This window comes from Pelophylax lessonae (genome assembly GCF_965119305.1).
Source record: "Pelophylax lessonae genome assembly, chromosome: 1".
NCBI classification, from domain to species: Eukaryota; Metazoa; Chordata; class Amphibia; order Anura; family Ranidae; genus Pelophylax; species Pelophylax lessonae.
The window spans coordinates 740,883,856-740,904,540 of NC_138768.1; the positions used below are offsets into that span (position 1 = coordinate 740,883,856).

Below are 20,685 nucleotides of genomic sequence, written 5' to 3' on the forward strand. Positions count from 1 at the left end.
TTAAAGCCTAAAATGTTATTGACTATGTCACTGCTGCCAAGATCAAGGGCTGCTACCTACACTTTAGTAGAAATAAGTGTTCGCACCTCTAGGGTTTTTACTACAGTTTATATTCTAACAAGCTTTAACCAGAGTTACACATTAATGCCTGACTGTCCTGATACCATGAACTAAGATTTCCTAACGTACGTATTTGAGCTGGGTCAGTGGCTTGAAATGGGGACAGGTACCAAGTTTTAACCTTACAATTATGTCCATGACAGTTCCATATCCCTATCCTGACAGGTTCCCTTCACATTGGGACATTATATATGAATTACTTTTTGGGAACCGAATAGAGAGTTCACTATAGGTTTACAGGTTTCACTTGTAGCTTCTGGGTGGGTTCTTAGCATCTTGAGACAACCCTGTAGGGGGATATAGACCAACAAAAAGGGGTAGTATATTTACAAAAATGAAGAGCAAGAGGGTGTTGTCTTATAAGTGTGATCTTTGGGCTCTGTATGGGTGCCAAGAGAGACATGTGCTTAATAGTGGTGGGCAATGCATTTAGTTCAGGTTACTTTAAAAACACTGAAGTCCAGCTAAATCCTAAGAGGGAAAAAAAGTTAAAACATCTGTCACTGCTGCACATAACTACAGAAATCTGTAAAACTGTTACATTATCTGCACAGATCATTACCTGGTTTTCTCCAAGGCTTGTCCTCAAAGGAATCCAAGTCCACTTCTACTAGTGGAACGCCATTAATACTGCCTGGGGCATCCAAATCCACTCCTTTGCCCTTCCCACCTACAAAGAAGAATACAGTTGAAATATCTTTAAGCAATTCTACTTGCCTGTACAGTCACAATGTTACATTTGTAAAAACATTTTGTAAATAAAAACACATTATAGTAGTACTAAAGGCTACACTTTTAAACAATGCATTCACTGCATTAGGCTCCATTTACACTTGGGCGCTCAGGAATCGTGGGCAAAACCAGGCGAATCTGCCCGCCATTCCAAAATCGCAGCAAAACACTCTTTTTAATGGAACCCCCAACCATGGTGCGATTTTGTCACGATAAATTACACTGCAATTGTGGAATAACCGCTCCTTTTTGAGCAACAAGCTTTGCGCACTGTGATTTTGCCACGATTGGGGTGCCATTAAGAAGTAATGGCATTGAAAAGTGTCGCGTGTTTTGCCTTCATTCTGGAATCTGGGACAGAATCAGGCGATTCCAGAGCACCCAGCTGTGAATAGAGCCTCAGAAAAAATGCCCTAATACTTTTTGAACATATTTGGTATCTACAGTATTTACCCAACACAACCTCACCTTTTAGTTTGTAAAAAAAACTCTGTGATTTTAAGGAGTTTTGTATGAACCTAAATTTAATTTAGTTTATTTTGTCCAAAAAAACATAGATTTGACAACATAAAAAAAAAAAAAAAAACATTTCAACTGCCATCTTCTACAGGTCCTCCTGTGGCTTTCAATACATGTCTAGCTAAAAATGCAGATTTTAACATGTGTGAAAAATGAAATAATTGCTTCAGAAGAGTAGTGGTATTTTACTACAAGTGTACATGTTTAACCTATTTGATGCTGGAACATTTTTCTCAATTTATTTTTGTTTGTTAAAATACAAATTTTAAGCCTGAAAATTACTTAAAACATCCAAAACATTTTCTGAAAGCTGGGACCCTGTAGAATAAAATGGTGCCAATTTATGTCACATGATATTTGTGCTAAGGTCAGTCAGCTGACATCTACTTTAATCCCTTGCCTGTACCGACACACCGCACCTACCAAATAGATTTTTTAGTTCTCAAAAATAGCTTACCTGCGGGTCCATAAATTCTACCTCCAGTTTTAATGTTTAGGTTAACAGGGGCTGTACCATAGCTCCTAAAACACAAAAAAGCATGAAAATGAATGTCCACAATGAACACCAGCTACCTACAATGGTTGGTAATATCCGTTCCCTACCCATACTGAGGTGCAGTTTTAATATCTCCAATAGTAACATGAACATCATCGTCGTCATCATCGCTATCACTGTCACTGTCATCTTCTGTCTCTGTCACCTTGAACAAATATGAAAACAAGCAAAATTAAACATTTTTATAATTCGCTCCATTCAGTGGGGGGGATCTGCATTTAACACAGTGGATAGGGGCGGTCCCGCGATAGCTGTATGGTTGGCCAGATGTAAAACAGACTTGTGTCTGTTTACATCAGGCTACCTCGGATTCATCATGTTTAGGTCTGAAATAACACATAAAGGACATCTTTTTTTTTCTTGGACCTGGACGGACTGGGAGGTAGGTAGGTGTAAACAGACATAAGTCCATTTAGATCAGACTGCCTACAGAGCTGCATGGAGCTTTCAATCAGATCTGACAGGCAGACAGCATCAGAAAGCCCATGTGAAAGGGCCCCAAAGACTAAAGTATAGTACACGATCAAAAAAATCGAATGAATAAATAAAAACATTTGCGAAGCGATCGTATATTAATCTGATCATTAGTACACAGCTTTTGAGAGCTGATCAGGACAGGTCATGCAAAATTATCTGATGGGACAAACAAAAATGTTTCTCATACGATACCAGAACAATATTCATTCAATCAGTACAGTATTGGTCCAAGAACACAATACATTACATCATTTCCGAATTTTTATTCTGTTATACAAGAATTTTCGTAACTTTAGTAACCTCTTCATTTTCGATATGGAGACTAGCATACAAAATAAACTGATGATCATTTGTCCGATACACACAATGAGACTACCAGGCATTACTGTTGAGGTGTACCAGGTTTTTATTCCTTTAAATGTAAAAAGTACAGCAATAAAGCTGTAAAAACATATTAGGTTAAAACATTGTATTTATGTCAGTGTCTGATGGCATCTGAACTTTCTCTACATTGCGTTTTGGGACTTTAGATCACAAATGCGGCTAGCCATTTTTATTTGATTCTCCCATCCATGCTAAACAAGCGTGAATGGAGGAGTTTACCCTGCCATTGTATTCAGAAAGCCACAGCACCCACAACTGTCTGAATACCCAAACAGTGACTGCATCTGATAGGAGTTCTGAGTTAAATATTTGGATAGCAGTGCACTGGTTTGCAGGCCCCGGTGACACTCTGCCAGGTATGTGGCAGTACATGCATGAACATTAAGTTCTCAGCTTCCACTACTTGCAACAAAGGACATTACAGCCTAAATATAGAAGCAGACTTGTTTTTGGATGCGAACAGGTCCAGATTTAAAAAAAAAAAAAATCGGATTTTTGTAAGATCTTACCGTAAAATCCTTTTCTCTTAGCTCATTGACAGACGTAGTCCTCTGATTCACATCAATTGGGTTATGTTGCCTCCGCAGGAGTAGGACTAGGCAGAAAAGAAACGTTCTGGCTCCACCCTAGGGGCAGTCCCAGAGGGTATATCCTCCCTCTCTCTGCTACAGGGAATCAGTTCTGTTATAAAGCAGTAACAGAGAATTTAACCCAACCCAACTCAATGATAGAGGGGCGGGTACTACGTCTGTCAATGAGCTAAGAGAAAAGGATTTTACGGTACGATCTTACAAAAATCCGATTTTCTCTGTCGCTCATTGACAGACGTAGTCCTCTTTGATTCACATCAATTGGGACATCCAGAAGCAGTGCCACAAATGAGGGGTGGGATTGACAGAAATCAAATCCAATCTAGAAGGCCAAACCGGTGCCAACTAGAAGTTTTAAAGGCTCATTATAAACAAAGAATGAGACTCAAATAAAAAAATTCCAACGGAAAAAAACCCTCGAGGTAGACCACTGGTCTCCTCAAATTGCGGCCTGCAAAACCTTGCGGCCAAACGAGGCATCAGACGATGCCATTACATCAACTTTATAATGTTTTGTAAAGGTATGCACCGACGACCAGGTAGCCGCCTTGCACACCTGGACCACTGACGCCTGATGGCGAAAGGCCCATGACGCACTAAGTGCCCGAGTGGAGTGCACCTTAACAGGGAACGGGGGCTCCCGACCCTTAATAGAATAAGCCTGTACCACCGTCTGTCTGATCCATTTGGAAATAGTCGCGGCAGATGCTGGCAACCCCTTTTTGGGTCAATCCGGGACCACAAAAAGTGAATCCGTCTTGCGAAACGAGTCTGTCGTTTTCAAGTATACCCTGATCGCCCGGACCACATCCAAGGAGTGTAAAGCAAACTCCCGAGGATGACTGGGCTTAGGACACAGGGAAGGTAATACAATTTCTTCATTCAGATGAAATTCTGAAACCACTTTTGGTAGAAAGGATGGATTCGGACGAAGAACCACCTTATCTCTATGAACCACCAGATATGGGGAAAGACAAGATAATGCAGCCAGTTCTGACACCCTGCGTGCAGAAGTGATAGCCACCAAGAAGGCCACCTTCTGGGACAACGTAGGTAAAGGAATCTCCCTAATATCTTCAAAGGGAGGTTTCTGAAGAACCGACAATACTAAATTAAGATCCCAGGGTGGTAACGGCGCGCGCACTGGCGGAGCCAGATGTCGCACCCCCTGGATGAAATTCCGCACCAAGGAATGAGTAGCCAAAGGTTTCTGAAAGAAGATGGCTAATGCTTAGACCTGACCCTTGATAGTGCTCAAGGCCAGTTTCTGCTCAACCCCTTGTTGCAGAAAAGCTAATATTCGACTAACCGAATAAGAACGTGGGTGGAACCCCAGAGGTTCACACCATGCAATGTAGGACTTCCATGTGCGATGATAAATCTTTCTGGAAGTCGCTTTCCTTGCTTTAACTAGAGTAGGAATAACTGAAGCTGACAATCCCTTGTCCTTCAGCACCTGGGTCTCAATAGCCAGGCCGTTAAAGCCAGCGATCGTAAAGCAGGATGGAAGATCGGTCCCTGAGACAGTAGGTCCTCCCTGAGAGGAAGTCGCCACGGGACGTCCGCCACCAGTCTGACCAAGTCGGCGTACCAAGCTCGGCGAGGCCAGTCCGGAGCTACCAGGATTACTGGAATTCCTTCCTCCTCTATCCTGCGAAGAAGTCTTGGCAGTAACCCGAGAGGAGGGAAGGCATATATTAGCTGGTACTGCCCCCACGGGGCGACCAGTGCGTCTGCGGTCTCTGCTAGAGGATCGCGGGAGCGAGCCACAAATCTCTGTACTTTTCTGTTGAATCGAGATGCCAACAGATCCACATCCGGGGTGCCCCAACGTAGGCACAACTGGTGGAAAACTTCTGGATGGAGGGACCATTCCCCCTGATCCAGAGTCTGACGGCTGAGATAATCTGCCTGACTAGACAGAAAAAAACTGATTCCCTGTAGCAGAGAGAGGGAGGATATACCCTCTGGGACTGCCCCTAGGGTGGAGCCAGAACGTTTTTTCTTTTCTGCCTAGTCCTACTCCTGCGGAGGCAACATAACCCAATTGATGTGAATCAAAGAGGACTACGTCTGTCAATGAGCGACAGAGAAATAATGTTTACCCACAAAGTCATATCTCATTACTTGGTTACTTTTTCTGGGTCAGATACTCAAACAAGAGACAAGGCTAAAGACAGATGACACCCCAGAGCCACAACATAGACAAATACATGGTAGAACTACATCGTTTCCAATTGGAACAATTCTCATCAACACTTGCATACTGCAATTTGTGCAAAATGAGATCCTTCTAAAAACACAGCGCACATCAATGTACACTAATGCAATGCATTTTTCTTACTCTATGCCTTGAACTCTATTTACCCCAAACCAAGCAAAAGCCACACAGAATGCAGTCACATATGCTCAACTTTTAAATTTCACAACTACCGATCACTACAGCCCTACTTCACAGAAAACAGACATAACATTACTGGTGATATTACCGGTTTGGCAACACCATTTTCAGTAGTTTCAGCTTCAACACTGGGTACTGGATGAGAGCTACAGAATAAAAAAAACAGAAACAGTTGGGTTACATGCATGTACTTACCAAAAAAAAAATTATTAATAATAATAATAATAATAAATAACAGGGAGATTGCCTTAAATCAATAGCGGCCAATCAGATTTCACTTTTTTTCAGAGTGGAAGGTAATTACATGTTTTATTGTTATGGTTACTGCACCTGTTCTTTGCTTATTCAGTCTGAATACTTTAGCCCACATGTGTCAAACAAGGCCTGCGGGCCGAATGCAGCCCTCCAATCCATTTCATGGGACCCACACACCTCTCCTATAGCTGCAGCACCTCCCTCATCTCCGCCCCCACCTTGTCTGAGCAGTCCCACAGAGGAGGACAAAGCTTCTCCTACAGATCCAGCAATTCTCTATGCAGCAGCATAGATACTAGTCTCTCCTCCCTCCAAGGTATGTGAGTGGGCCCCATGCCAGTATGCACTTGTCCTTCCTAAGCCTTTAGTCATTACTGAAAGCAGTAATAATGGGATTTTGACTCACCGTAAAATCCATTTCTCTGATGTTCATTGATGGACACAGCTCCTGATTCTTAACCACTGGGTTATACTGCCCCCTACAGGAGGACACTAGGCAGGAAAAAGCTTGACTATGCCTATGGGCAGTCCCAGGGGGTATACACCCACACTCTGCTATAGGCACTCAGTTTTGTTACAAGCAGTGTCAAAAGAATGCAAACTCCATAGAGGGGTGGGTGCTGTGTCCATCAATGAACATCAGAGAAATTGATTTTACAGCAAGTCAAAAATCCCATTTTCTCTTTCGTTCATTGATGGACACAGCTCCTGATTATTCTTAACCATTGCTACGTCCCAAACCAGTGTTAAACATGAGGGGTGGGAAAAGAGTAGAAAAAAATTACCAAGGCTTACCATAGTCAAGCAGGTAACCTGGAGCTCAACTAAAACAACCGGAGCTCACCTGAAAAAAAACAGTACACCCTCAGGGACCAGGTCCTCTAAACAGCAGCCTGCAAAAACTTGCAACCAAAAGCAGCATCCGCAGATGCCAACACATCCACTTTGTAAAACTTTGCAAAAGTGTGCACAGACAACCAGATAGCCACCTTGCAAACCTGCATCACTGAAGCCTAAAGTCAGAAGGTCCAGGAGGCACTAAGCGCTCGAGTAGAGTGCGCTTTAACAGGGAAAGGAGGAACCTGACCCCTAATTGAATAGGCCTGAATCGCTGTGTCTGATCCATCTGGAAATGGTTGCAGCAGAAAAACGCCCAACCCTTTTCGAGAACCAACCATGAGTACAAATAGTGAGTCTGACTTCCTAAAAGATTTCGTAGCTGCCAGGTACACCCTGATCGCCCAAACCACATCCAGCAAATTTCCTTAGGATGTTTAGGCCTGGGACATAGGGCATGCAACACAATGTCTTCATTCAAATGAAAATCAGAGACAACCTTTGGAAGGAACAACAGACAGGGACAAAGAACCACCTTAGCTTTGTAAGCCAACAGGTTTACCTGCCATTCACCTTTCCAACAGGTAAGGTGAACAGCAAGATAACGCCGCCAGCTCCGACACCCTGCATGCAGAAGTAATCGCCACCAAAAAGGCCACCTTCTGGGACAACGCAAGTATGGGAACCTCCTCATATTTTCGAAAGGAGATTCCTGGATAACTAACACCAATTTAAGGACCCACAGCGGTAATGGAGACCGCACTGGAGGAACCAAGCTTCGATCTCTGGATAAAAAAGGTACGCACCCTTATATCTTGAGATGGAGTAAATGGAATCATTTTGTCTGTTCAAAGGAGAGTGATTTGTCAGAATAGAACTTGGAGATAAAGAGCCCAAGTAATAACAGATAAAAATAGAAAAATATTTATATACATAGAAGCTTTTTCCATTCTTTCCTTAATAGATCCCTTATCGCCTTCCCCTCTCCTCCCCCTTTTTTTTTTTGTCTGTATGTTTGTTAGTTTGTCTGTCTGTCTAACATGTCTTGATTTGTTGATTTGTTTTGTTATACTAAGTTTGTTTTAAGATTTGATGTGGATTTTATTCCACATTTAAAAGTAAAATGGATTCCATAGCGTATTCTGATATAAACAATCACCTAGGATAAAAAAAGGGGTCGAGAGAGCACAGATTCAAATAGACATAATGTTAATTTGTATTATAATTTTTTTCTTGTTGATGATAAATGTAGTGATGATTGTAAACTTTGTAATTAACCATAGAAAAAAAAAAGTAATTGGGGGGGGGGGGGGGGGGGGGGGAAAAAAGGTACGCACCAAGGAAAGTGCGGCCAATGGACGATGAAAGAAAACCACAAAGGCCGAAACCTGGCCCTTGATGGTACTGAAGGCCAGGCACTGCTCAACCTCCCGTTTGAGGAAAGCCAAGATCCGAGCCACCAAAAAGAAGCAAGGGAAAACCCCAAGACACAACGTACGTGTCCCGAGACCATGCCACAAATTTCTGTACCTTCCATGAAACCTGTACAGCAGAGAGGGCTGGAATGATCCTTCTGCCCACCTTAGAATGCAGGCTACTCCCTGATGCGCCAAGACACTTCTTGTGCCCCCATGGTGATTGACATAGGCCACGGCCATTGCATTGTCCGTACCGGACACCTCTGAAGACGAATTGTCCAATGACCCAGACAAAGTTTGATCGCTCGGAGTTCCAATACATTGATCGGCAGTCTGGACCCTTCCCCGAGTCCAGACCCTGAGCACAGGCTGTGCCAAGGATGCCTCCCCACCCGGACAGGCTGGCATCCGTGGTGACAACCGCCCAGCACAGGGGGAGAAGGATTTCCCTGTTGAAGTGCCATGGAACAAAGCCACCTCTAGAGACTGGATTATTGTCCCATTTCACCAGAATATCTTTTTGCAGAGATTTAGTGTGGAACTCTGCAAACGGAACCGCCTCGAAGGTAGACACCATCAGGCCCAGCACACACATGCAAACCCAGAGGGATCACCATCTGCTGGACTACAGAAGCTTAATTGCCTCCTGCAATTTCTGGAGTTTTTCCAGAGAAAGCAAATCTCTGGCTGAGGCCAAATCCCAGAGTAATCTCCAAGGTGTCCATCAGAGCAGTCGGAGACTGCTCGCAGAAGAAGATCGTCCAGGTACCCCAGTACTGCAATCCCTGCTCATGCAACAATGCTAGCACAGGGGCCAACACTTTGTGAAGACCCGATGAGCAGAGGCAAGACCAAAAGTAAACGTCACAAACTGAGAATGCTCCTCACTCACACCAAAGCGGAGGAAGCGTTGGTAACTGGCAAATATTGGAATGTGAAGGTAGGCTTCCTTGATGTCGACAGAACCATGATAATCCCCCAGATGTAGGGACACCACTACCGTGCGAATGGACTCCATTCAGAACTTCTGTACCCGCAAAAAGCAGTTTAGTGCCTTGAGGTCCAGAATTGGACATACCTTGCCTTCCTTCCAGGGAACTGTAAACAGGTTTGAGTAAAACAGAAGCCGGATCCGGGACAATCACCCCATGAAGTAACAAGTCTTGCACTGCCCCAAAGTGACCCCAGTAAGCGATCTGGGGACAAGTGCAGGTTGGAAGGAAAGAACCTTTCTGGAGGAAAAGACAAACTCGATCTTGTAGCCGGACGGATTGACTTCATGGACCCACTTGAACTGTACCAGAGAGGTCCATGGATTCTGAAATCAGCGAAGACATCCCTCACCCCAGATAGATGTGAGGGCGCCCCTTCATGCAAAGGAAGCCTTGTCCGCAGGTCTGGAAGAGCCCCTCGTGGCTTGCCAGACCAGGTCCTTTTGGAACTTCCGGGGGAGGCCCTGAAGCACTTTTATTCCTTAAGGGACCAAAAAAAAAGCCTCTAATGAGCCAAGAAGAATGGCCCATGTCCACGACATGTCGTTGCCCTTGGTAGCCTGCAGAAGAGGAGTACTCTCCTCTTCCCCCGCCCCCATGAGACCCTTAAAGATATCACCCAAAGAAGCTCCAAAAAGGCGATCCCCCACAAAGGGGAGATCAGATGAGGCCTTCTTAGAAGTCTGGTTCGCAGACCAGCATTGTCAGCCAGATAAGACCCTGAAGGACCACTGCTGATACAGACAGCCTAAAATCAAAAGGAGCCGCATCCAAAGAGGCATCACAGATAAACCATAGCCAATAGGATCAACGAATCCACCAGCTCCGTAAAGGCAGGGGGAAGCAGTTTTCCCTCCAGGTCCTGGCGTAAAAGTTTAGCCCACTCGTCAGAGTTTGCAATAGTAAATACCAGCCTAAGCCGAAACAAGCCATAGCAAAACATGTGTAGGGCCAGAGCCTCCGCTCTCCTATCAACCGGATCTTTAAAGGCTGAGGACTTCTCAATCTGAATTAAGGTAGCTTTGCTTAACCTGGAAACCGGCGAGTCCACTACAGGTGGGACAGTCCACTTTTTAAGCAGGGAATCCTTATAAGTAAAGCACATAGTAAAACGCTTAGGGACCACAAGAGTTTTGGACAACCCCACTGTATGTGACAATGTTGTCAAAATAAGTGGGAAAGGGTAACATCCCTGCCACTGTAGAGGACCTGTAGTGTCAAAGGGACCGGCGCCTCCGACGCAGCATCTTCGCCATGTTTAAAATTTTACGCTCTGACACAGTCAGTGCATCCACCAGCGCCTTTTCATGCATGGCTAGAGGAGCAGAGGAAACATCCTCACTGTCTGACCACTCAGGGTGCGTAGACGCAATATACACTAAGGTCACCCGGAAAAACATAATCAGGGAATTGTTGCAATCCCACAAGAGGGCTGCAAAAAAAAAAAAAGGGGGGTCTCCCTCCGATCCCCTCCATAGGAGGCACGCACAATAGGAAATAGCCCCCTTAAAAAGGGTGCTGTCCACCATGAGGGGGAGGTGCAGGCAGGGTATCCTGATGGTCCCGCAGCGCTAAAAGGGCTAGGTGCCCTCCACAATAATGGCTGCATGGTTGCCATCAAAAATTAAACCACCCCCACAGCACCAACCCTTCCAAGGGAGGTGCCAAGCTGGACGCATGGCCACGGCCTAAATTTCTGTGGATCCAAGCTGCCTGGGGCAAGCCTCAGCGGAGCCGACCACCCAGGGACAGCAGAGGGGAGGGCGGATGCCTAAACGGAGGGTAGTGGCTTCAGCCACCCTCACTTGGGCGGCCCCACGTAGCTCCCAACCAGTAGCGGCCTAAATATTGGGCCAGAACCGGCAGCGTGAAGCGGGGACCCGTGGATGCCAAACCATCCGCTCCCCCAGCCCAACAACTGCAGCAGAGACCCCAGAGGACATCCCTGCCCTAGTCACCAACTCTCAGGGTAGCAGGGGAACCCTACTCAACCCCCTGTTGTGCACCAGGAAAAACCCGGTCAGCTGCAACTCCAACAAATCCCCCTTAAGAGCATATGGCATAAGCCAGCTCAAAACCTCATCCAGGGAGGGGGGGGGGGGGGGATTTGTGGGGGGCCTGAAGACCCACAGTGACCACCGAATTTTTAAAGGGTTGGGGGGGGACTTAGGGGTCCAACTATCCCGGGGAGGGGGCCACATCCACCCCAAAAACCCTCCGGAGGTACTTACCATACCACGAACAGAGTGGGCACCACTCCTGACAGACCACCGTTCCATCAGGATGTGGGTGGCTGTCGGCCAGGAGGAACACTGCAACTCAGGCCGAGGCCAGGTCGTATGCACCCTCGCGAGACGTTTACCTCGCAGGCCAACCCCCGTCCAGTGGGGCTATGTCACGGCTGACCTACCGCTGAGTCGGGGCCTGCGCGTGCTCGATGGCCAGACTGGGGGGACCCTCTGGATCTAGATTATCCAGTCCGTTGCACAGTCTGGTAGTTCATAGATTTTCACAGGAACAAAATAACAAAGATAAGAAAAAAATCTATTTAAAAAGGAAAAAAAATATGCCAAGACCAAAGATTCCAGCAAGGAATACTCTTATAGTACAGCTTACTCTTATAGTACAGTACCTATAGTTGAGTGTGGGTGTATACCCACTGGGACTGCCCATAGGCGTAGTCAAGCTTTTTCCTGCCTAGTGTCCTGCTCCTGTAGGGGGCAGTATAACCCAGTGGTTAACAAGAATCAGAAGCTGCGTCAATGAAAGAAAGAAAAGATAGAATACAAAGGCAATTACTTATAATAATAATAATAATAATAATAATAATAATAATAATAATAATAATATGATAAAGAGTAAATACATTTATATAGTCTTATAGATACAACCAGCCCTTTAAGAGCAACCATAATGCTGGTGCGGCCCGCAATGATATTGAGTTTGACATCCCTGCTTTAACCACTTCATAACCAGGCCTTTTCTGGAACTTTGTGTTTACATTTAACAATCAGTAATTTTTGCTAGAAAATTTGTTAGAACCCCAAACAGATTTTTTTTTAAAAAAAGCAGAGGCCCTAGAGAATAAATAGCAGGGTTTTGCAATTTTTTTTTTTTTTTTTTTTTTTTTTAAACACACAGGATTTGCGCAGCACTTTTTTGAATTTTAAAAAACCACAATACATAACCCAATTTTTTGTAAAATTTAAAAGATGATGTTACGCCGATCAGTGTTTTCAAATGCTTTCGATTTTTTTTTTTTTTAAAATGACGCTGTTGACATTCGGGTAAACCGGAAGCGATGTCAGGTCATCGCTTCCAGGTTACCATAGTGGAAAAGTGATCAAAGTCGACCCGGGATTTGTTCGGTATTCCAACCAGCTGGCGGATGTGTCGGCTGGTCACTCAGGTCCCCTGCTGCTGATCCAGAAGTGGTTAAATAATGCCACATAAATTAAATTGGAAGTCTAGGAAAAACAAACTAATTTTTTTTACGTTTGAATGGTCCCGATAAGTTGTCTCTAATACTGGTCATACTATGTCAGGACGGCTGCTGGGGATGCTAACAAGCCAAGTGGCATTCCTGCCAGGTACTTCTTCCAGGTCTGACTTTCTACTTGGAGTTCCAGCACTTGTACAGTCAGTGCCGGTTCACATTGGTGCGATGCTGGAACCTTGCAAATCCACTGCGGATTCTGCGGATCCACTACATCGCACCTGACTCGCAGGCAGTTCACACTGTCATATGCGAACTGCTGGGAGTGTCAATAACGGAATTTTTGTAAAATCTTACCTGTAAAATTCCTTTCTCCGAGTCCTCCGACAGTCGCCGCCTCTTCATATTCGTCACATATGGGGTATTAGACTTTGCTCCGAAGGAGTAGCTAGGCAACAGAATATGTTAACAATAAAGCTTTAACATATCCCACCCTCAAGGGGTGGTCCCCTCAGTCAATACCCTCCTACTTCCTGCAACCATATCTCAGTTTTAGTGGAATAGCAGTAGAGTATACATTCAAACCCCAAAAGAGGGGCGGGGGCGGCGACTGTCGGAGGACTCAGAGAAAGGAATTTTACAGGTAAGATTTTACAAAAATTCCGTTTTCTCTTACGCCCTCCGACAGTCGCCGCCTCTTCATATTCGTCACATATGGGGACGTCCCAAAGCAGTGCAAACATGAGGGGTGGGAAACGCATCCGCGCCGAAAGGCAACGCAGTCTCCACATCAAAGAAAGGAACCTTACCAAAGGAAGGAAACCAGCTGGGCAACAGCAAAAATAAGTGCTCAACAGGAGCAACAACCCAGGAAAAGACAAAAAACCAGGGGATACAAAACTTATCCCAACAGCCAGGAGTCCCCAACAAGGGACCCTAGGGAACAGCCGCACTAAGAACCTTGCGGCCAAAGGAAGCATCCGCCGATGCCTGAACATCTACTTTGTAGAATTTTGTGAAAGTGTGTACGGTCGACCAAGTCGCCGCCTTACACACCTGGGCTACAGAAGCCCCATGACGACAGGCCCAAGACGTACTCAGAGATCTAGTAGAGTGCGCCTTCACAGGCACAGGGGGAACCTTCCCCTGCAAGGCATAGGCCTGTTCAATGGTCTGCCTGATCCATTTGGCAATGGTAGAGGCGGAAGCCGCCATGCCCTTCCGAGGACCCTCTGGAAGAACAAACAAGGAGTCCGTCTTTCGAAAAGACTCAGTCGATTTAAGGTAAACCCTAATCGCCCGAACAACATCCAGAGAATGCAATCTCACCTCCTTTGGATGTTTAGGCTTCGTGCACAACGAAGGCAAAACAATATCCTCGTTAAGATGGAATTCCGAAACTCGTTTCGGCAGAAAAGAAGGATTAGGTCGCAAGACCACCTTATCCAAATGAACAACCAGGTACGGAGACTTGCAGGACAAAGCCGCCAGTTCCGACACTCTGCGAGCCGAAGTGATCGCCACCAAAAAGGCGACCTTTTTGGACAACATAGACAACGAGATCTCCCTGATCTGTTCAAAAGGAGCACGTTGTAACACAGATAGGACTAGATTCAAGTCCCAAGGGGGCAAAGGATCCCTCCTAGGAGGAACCAGATGCCGCACACCCTGAATAAAAGTGCCAACCAAGGAGTTGGAAGCCACGGGACGTTGAAACAGAACGGCCAGCGCAGACACCTGACCCCTTATCGTAGCCAGCGCCAAACGCTGATCGACACCCGTCTGAAGGAAAGACAGCACACGGGAAACCGAGTACGTGCGGGGTGAAAACCCCCTGGACTCACACCAGGCAAAATAGGCCTTCCAAGTACGGTAATAAACCTTTCCCGAGGAAGACTTCCTCGCGTTGATCAAGGTATGAACAACCTCTGGAGAGAGACCCTTCTCCTTCAGGACCTCGGTCTCAACAGCCAGGCCGTCAAAGCCAGCGACTGTAAAGCAGGATGGTAAATCGGTCCTTGAGACAGTAGATCGTCCCGAAGAGGCAGACGCCAGGGGGCGTCGACCGCCAGATTCACGAGGTCTGCGTACCAGGACCGGCGAGGCCAGTCCGGTGCCAGAAGAATCACCGTGCTGCGTTCCGAGTGTAACCTGCGAAGGAACCGGGACAGCAACTGAATCGGTGGAAACGCGTACATCAGCCTGTACTGATGCCACGGGGCCACTAACGCGTCCGACGCGTCTGCCCGAGGGTCGCGCGTCCTTGCCACGAACCTCTTCACCTTGTAGTTGAGGCGAGACGCGAACAGGTCCACATCTGGAAGACCCCACTTCGCGCACAACATCTGGAAGACAGCCGGATGGAGAGACCATTCCCCCTGATCCAGGGTCTGGCGACTCAGATAGTCCGCCTGCCAGTTCTCCACTCCCGGAATGTGAACCGCCGTTATCGCCGGGACATGAGTCTCGGCCCAAGACAGAATGTCGGCCACTTCTCGAGCCGCTCGGGCACTCCTGGTGCCCCCTTGGTGGTTGATGTAGGCCACCGCCGTGGCATTGTCCGTCTGCACCCGAACCGGGCAGCCCTGCAGCCGGTCCGTCCAGCGATGAAGACAGAGCCTTATCGCACGCAATTCCAGAATGTTGATCGGGAGGGAAGACTCCCCCTCCGACCAGGTCCCCTGGGCGGACAGAACGCCCAGAACACCACCCCAGCCCGACAGGCTGGCATCCGTGGTGATTATCGTCCACGAGATCGAACGAAACGACTTGCCCCCGGACACCAACGGGGACTGGAGCCACCACAGAAGGTTTTCCCTGGTGCGATGACTCAACGAGATCTGAAGATCCAGAGATTGAGGGCGCCCGTCCCACTTGGACAAGATCTCCGCCTGGAGACCCCGCGTGTGAAACTGCGCGAAAGGAATCGCCTCGAAAGCCGAGACCATCAATCCCAGACATCTCATACACGTCCGCAGAGACGAGTTCGGAACGTCCCTGAGGGACCTGACTTCCTCCTGAAGAGTCCTGAGTTTGTCTTCCGGCAGGAAGACCTTCGCCTGCACCGAGTCCAGTATCATTCCCAGATAGGGAAGACGAACCGACGGACTCAGTGTCGACTTTGGAACATTTATCGTCCAACCGAACTCCTGCAGAGTTTGCATCGTGACAGACAGGTCCTTCTCCAGACCCTGACTGGTCGCAGACCGAATCAGAATGTCGTCCAGATACCCCAGGACAGAAATGCCCTGGGCCCTCAATAATGCCAGAACCGGTGCAAGCACCTTGGTGAAGACCCGCGGAGCCAAGGCGAGCCAAAAGGGCAACGCCACGAACTGGTAGTGATCCTCCGCAATGGCAAATCGAAGGTATCTCTGATGACCCTCGAATATGGGGATGTGAAGATACGCATCCTTCAAATCGATGGAGGCCATGAATTCCCCCGGAACCAGGGCAGCCACCACCGAGCGCAGGGATTCCATGCGGAACTTGCGAACCCGCACAGAGCGGTTCAGAGCTTTCAAGTCCAGAATTGGACGAACCTTGCCCTCCTTTCTGGGCACGGTGAACAGATTGGAATAAAACCCCCGAAATCTGTCCCGATGAGGCACCGGAACCACCACTCCCTGAGCCCTCAGGTCCCGCACCGCCAGGTGCAGATCCCGCAGGCGCTCTGGAGACAGTTGTAGATTTGAGGGAAAAAATCTGCTCTCTGGCCGAGAGAGAAACTCGATCTTGTAACCAGATCGAACGATTTCCAGAACCCATCTGTCCCGCACACGGGCCAACCAGGGCTGAAGAAAACCGAGCAAGCGTCCCCCCACCCCAAAACTGGGTGAGGGCGCCCCTTCAGGCCGAACTGTTATGGGCCGCAGGTCCGGATTGGCCGGACTTCTGTTTCCCAGACCAGGGTTTCTTCTGAGAGCCCTGGCCTTTGAACGGTTTGCCCTTGTAGTGCGGCCGAAAGGCACGAAAGGACCCCTGAGGGGGCCGAAAATTCGCATGCTTCTTCCCAGAAGCCCCCTTAGCCTTGGGGAAATGGGGCAAGAGAGTGCTCTTACCCCCGGTGATCCCCTTAATCAACACATCCAGGGACTCCCCAAAAAGGCGAGACCCATCATAAGGCAGATTGGCTAAGGTTTTACGTGAAGATTGGTCCACCGACCAACATTTCAACCAAACCAGGCGGCGAGACAACACCGCCACGCTATGCACACGTGCAGCCAACGGAATCAGGTCCAGGTCCGCATCACACAGATACATGACACCCTGGTGGATCTGATCCACCATGTCCAGGGTCGCCGCCGAGGCCGAATCGGCCACTAGGACGCGCCTAAGCATCTGCGTCCAACTTGCGATCGCCTGGGCCGCCATGAGAGAAGCAAATAGAGCCTTAAGCATAGAACCCGTAACAGAATAAGTATGACGGGCAAGAGACTCCAGTCTCCTATCCGTGGCATCACGGAAAACAGGGGATCCCTCTGCAGGAATCGCAGTGGCTTTGTTCAAAACCGCAATTGCATGATCCACTGGTGGAGGCACACACCACCGTTCATCAGTGGCAGGGGAGAAAGGATAACGCAGCTTGAATTTACTTGGTACCGCAAAAGGTTTGCGCAGATCGCGCCATTGATCCTTTACAGCGCGCTGAAAATCAGCATTGCAGGGAAAAACCTGCGGCGTCCTGCGTTTTCTCTGCGTCCCATAAGCCGCCAAGGCAGCGGGGGGACACACTTCGTCCTGCAAACGTAGCGTCTGCTTAATGGAAGCAATCAACTCATCCATGATTGCAAGCTCTTCAGGCGAGCCAGGGGGAGAATTATCAACCCCCTCAACCTCAGCCTCTACCTCAGACCCCACTAGATCAAGAGAGGAGCGGGACCCCGATAGGGGGGTCCCTGCCAGAACAGCCCCATCACCTTCACCCTCAGAATCGGAGGACAGAGTAACTCTGGGCCGTTTAGTAGATTGAGCAGCCACCAGCATTTGCACCTGGGCAGCAAGGCCAGCCACAATAGTGGCTAAATCCCCCCCTGGGGGGGAAACAGCGGTCCCCTGGCTTTCCACCAATACTGTGGGAAACTTGCCCTCCTGAGAATCCATTGCCCCTGTACGCCAGACAACCAAGGGTTAACTGCCCCCTTTCAGCAAGCGCGGTAAGCGCAGCCCACCGCACACACTCAGGCACAATGAGACCCCCACAGGGAATATACAGACTGAATACAGGCAATGGACAACAGGAATAGAAGGATAAAACCTGAGGAGACCCCGCTGCTGCTGCTGCCTCGACCGGTGTTCCAGGAAAAAGGAAGTGATGCTGCCAGGGCGCTCTATGTAAGCCTATGGAGGCTACAAGAAAATGGCCGCCGTGCATGTAAACCATGCGGCCGGAGCGGGCGCCGGTAAAATGGCGTCGTTTGGCGCCGAAACCGCCGCTCCACAGTGCATAAAAACACACACAAATTCATCCCATTATATGGATACATGTTAGATCGCCGCAGCGATCGCTGTATATGCCCCAACATGCCATTAAAAACATGCCCCACAGCACACAGCTTCCCACACTGCCCAGCCTGACACACACAGTGTCATACAGCTCCCCCCCCCCCCCTTGCAGCCCACAGCATGCAGCCGAGAGATAGGGAGACAAGCAGTGTGATTTAAAGGCAGGTTACACAGTCCCAGACTGAGACCCCCCCCAGACAGACAGGTCCCCACATAGACACACTTACCTCATATGGCGTGGGGAACCCGCACAGGCGAACAAGCCGCTGCACATGAGGCAGGGAGAGTCGCAATTCAAGACGCACACAATGGCGGTTAAGAAACCGCACAGCGTCCGGTGAGGTAGCCACCTCACCAAACATCCCTGCACCGAACAGGGATGGGTCGTTCACCGTGCCAGGAGCGTTACCTGGCTGAACGCTCGATGGCAGACTGGGAAGCCACTGACCCACGACCTGCGATCAGGGGGATCAGCCCGAGACCCAGTCCGCATGATCCTCTTCGTCCGAAGAACTAACTAATGCTGACAAAAACAACAGCTAAGTAAAGGTAGAGAAAAAACTCAAATAAAATATTAAAAAGAAGAAAGAGTCTGGGACAAAAAGTCCCAGCACAGAGAGAGCCAGCCACTCCTGACAAGCTAGACATTAAAACTGAGATATGGTTGCAGGAAGTAGGAGGGTATTGACTGAGGGGACCACCCCTTGAGGGTGGGATATATTAAAGCTTTATTGTTAACATATTCTGTTGCCTAGCTACTCCTTCGGAGCAAAGTCTAATACCCCATATGTGACGAATATGAAGAGGCGGCGACTGTCGGAGGACGTAAGAGAAACAAAGTTTATGACATCCCTTAGATTAGTTAGCATATCGCAGTGCGAACTATCAATTCGGACAGGAATCGGATCGCATAGGTGCGAACACCCATGCAATCTGATTCTGATGTGGACCAAAGAAAGGGCCCTGCACGAATTTGGTCTGAATGTAATGCAAATTCAGCCATACAATCTGTATGGCTAAATTTGCATTGCACAGACATCAAATGCAATTTGCAGTGCAGTGCGGTGCGAATCACATGCAATCTCCGACATCGCTATAGTGTGAGCCGGCACTAAGGGTTCATGCACAGTAGGTGGCAGAAAAAAAAAATGCCAGAACTGCTGGCAGAATAAAGCAGCAGAAAAAACACGCCTATGGAACGTATTGTACACACATTTAGGCAGATTTAGAACCACATTTAAAAGCACTTGACACGCTAAAATGCGATGCTTAGGTGTGTCAATTGTTTTTCTGCTTCCTGCAAAAATGCAGCTTTTTTTTAATCCTGTAAACACTCCTCTAAAAATATGCCTTTAAATGCCCAAATGTGCATGGATGCATAGGCTAACAGTGTTGCTTCTACAAGCTGAAAGAAAAAATGCCAAACGCCTGTATAAGCAGTATTTATGCCCAAAGTTTGAGAGGCCTAAGGGAAAGTGTTGTTTACTCTCCCCCACATCGGTTTATAAAAGGGGTTACATTCTTTTTACAGAATACAATATATCCTACGATTGGACAAGGGGAGAGGAAGAGCATTGAACAGGACTGCTCCTTTACATTCTGTGAAAAAGAATTCAAGATGTTTTATGAACAGATGAGGGGAAAAGAAGAGGGAGAATAAGTGACACTATCCTTTACTGTGAAAACGCCACAGCACACCAACAGAGCCGAAAGATCAAAGCTGACAGGAATACATCGAAGATTTTTTTTTTTTTTTTTTTTAGCATCCCCAGCCACTATCCAATGAGTTATATCCAGCTTTAGAAGTCACTAAGCTGAACCAATCAAATGTAAGACTTTTTTTTTTTTTTTTTTAAAGTGAGGGTTTCATGATAAATAAATACAATTGCTCACCTTGTTATATCCTCTTCATCATCATCTGGTCCTGCAGCTTCATTTTCCTCTACAAATTAATACAAATTGAGAGCATTCCAGTCATCTTCAAATCAACTCAAAAATATATTTTTTTTTACAAAGCAAATCTCATTAAGCCCCGTGTAAAAACTTGAGGGAAAATGGGGCAGGTTTCTGCCAGTAACACAATTTTCTTCGCTCATATTTTCAATTTCTCCTCTCAGCAGGCACTACAAGTTCATCCTTTTCTGGTATCTATAGGCAACACATCTGTTGCTTCGGATCTCATAAAATGATTACTTGCAGAATAGATGGGAAATGAGTAAGAACACAATATCAGTCACACACTGTCAATGCATTTACTCTCAGGAGGTATTTTTAGATTTAAAGCGGAGTTCCACCCGAAATTTATACTTACCTCCATCTTCTCGCTCCCGGTCACCTGAAAAACAAATGGATAATCGCAATTTTTTTTTTTTTTTCACTTACCTTTTAGAGAAAATATACTCACCTTACTTCCTTCTTCCTCCCCTCGGCGGCCACGGCGATTCGTCACTTCCTGGCTTTTGC

The 20,685-nt window shown here is 47.3% G+C and overlaps 1 protein-coding gene across 3 annotated transcripts in view; it reads right to left on the bottom strand.

Annotated features, from left to right (window-relative positions):
• FIP1L1 (factor interacting with PAPOLA and CPSF1) overlaps nt 1-20,685 on the bottom strand; it is a 186,635-nt gene that overhangs the window by 148,418 nt on the left and 17,532 nt on the right. For all 3 annotated transcript variants that reach the window (XM_082256744.1, XM_082256743.1, XM_082256742.1), the window contains exons 2-6: nt 20,116-20,164; nt 5,868-5,925; nt 1,975-2,072; nt 1,829-1,893; nt 683-790 (exon numbers count right to left, since the gene is read on the bottom strand). In XM_082256744.1, the coding sequence (XP_082112870.1) occupies nt 683-790; nt 1,829-1,893; nt 1,975-2,072; nt 5,868-5,925; nt 20,116-20,164 (378 nt within the window). The remainder of the gene's footprint in view (nt 1-682; nt 791-1,828; nt 1,894-1,974; nt 2,073-5,867; nt 5,926-20,115; nt 20,165-20,685) is intronic.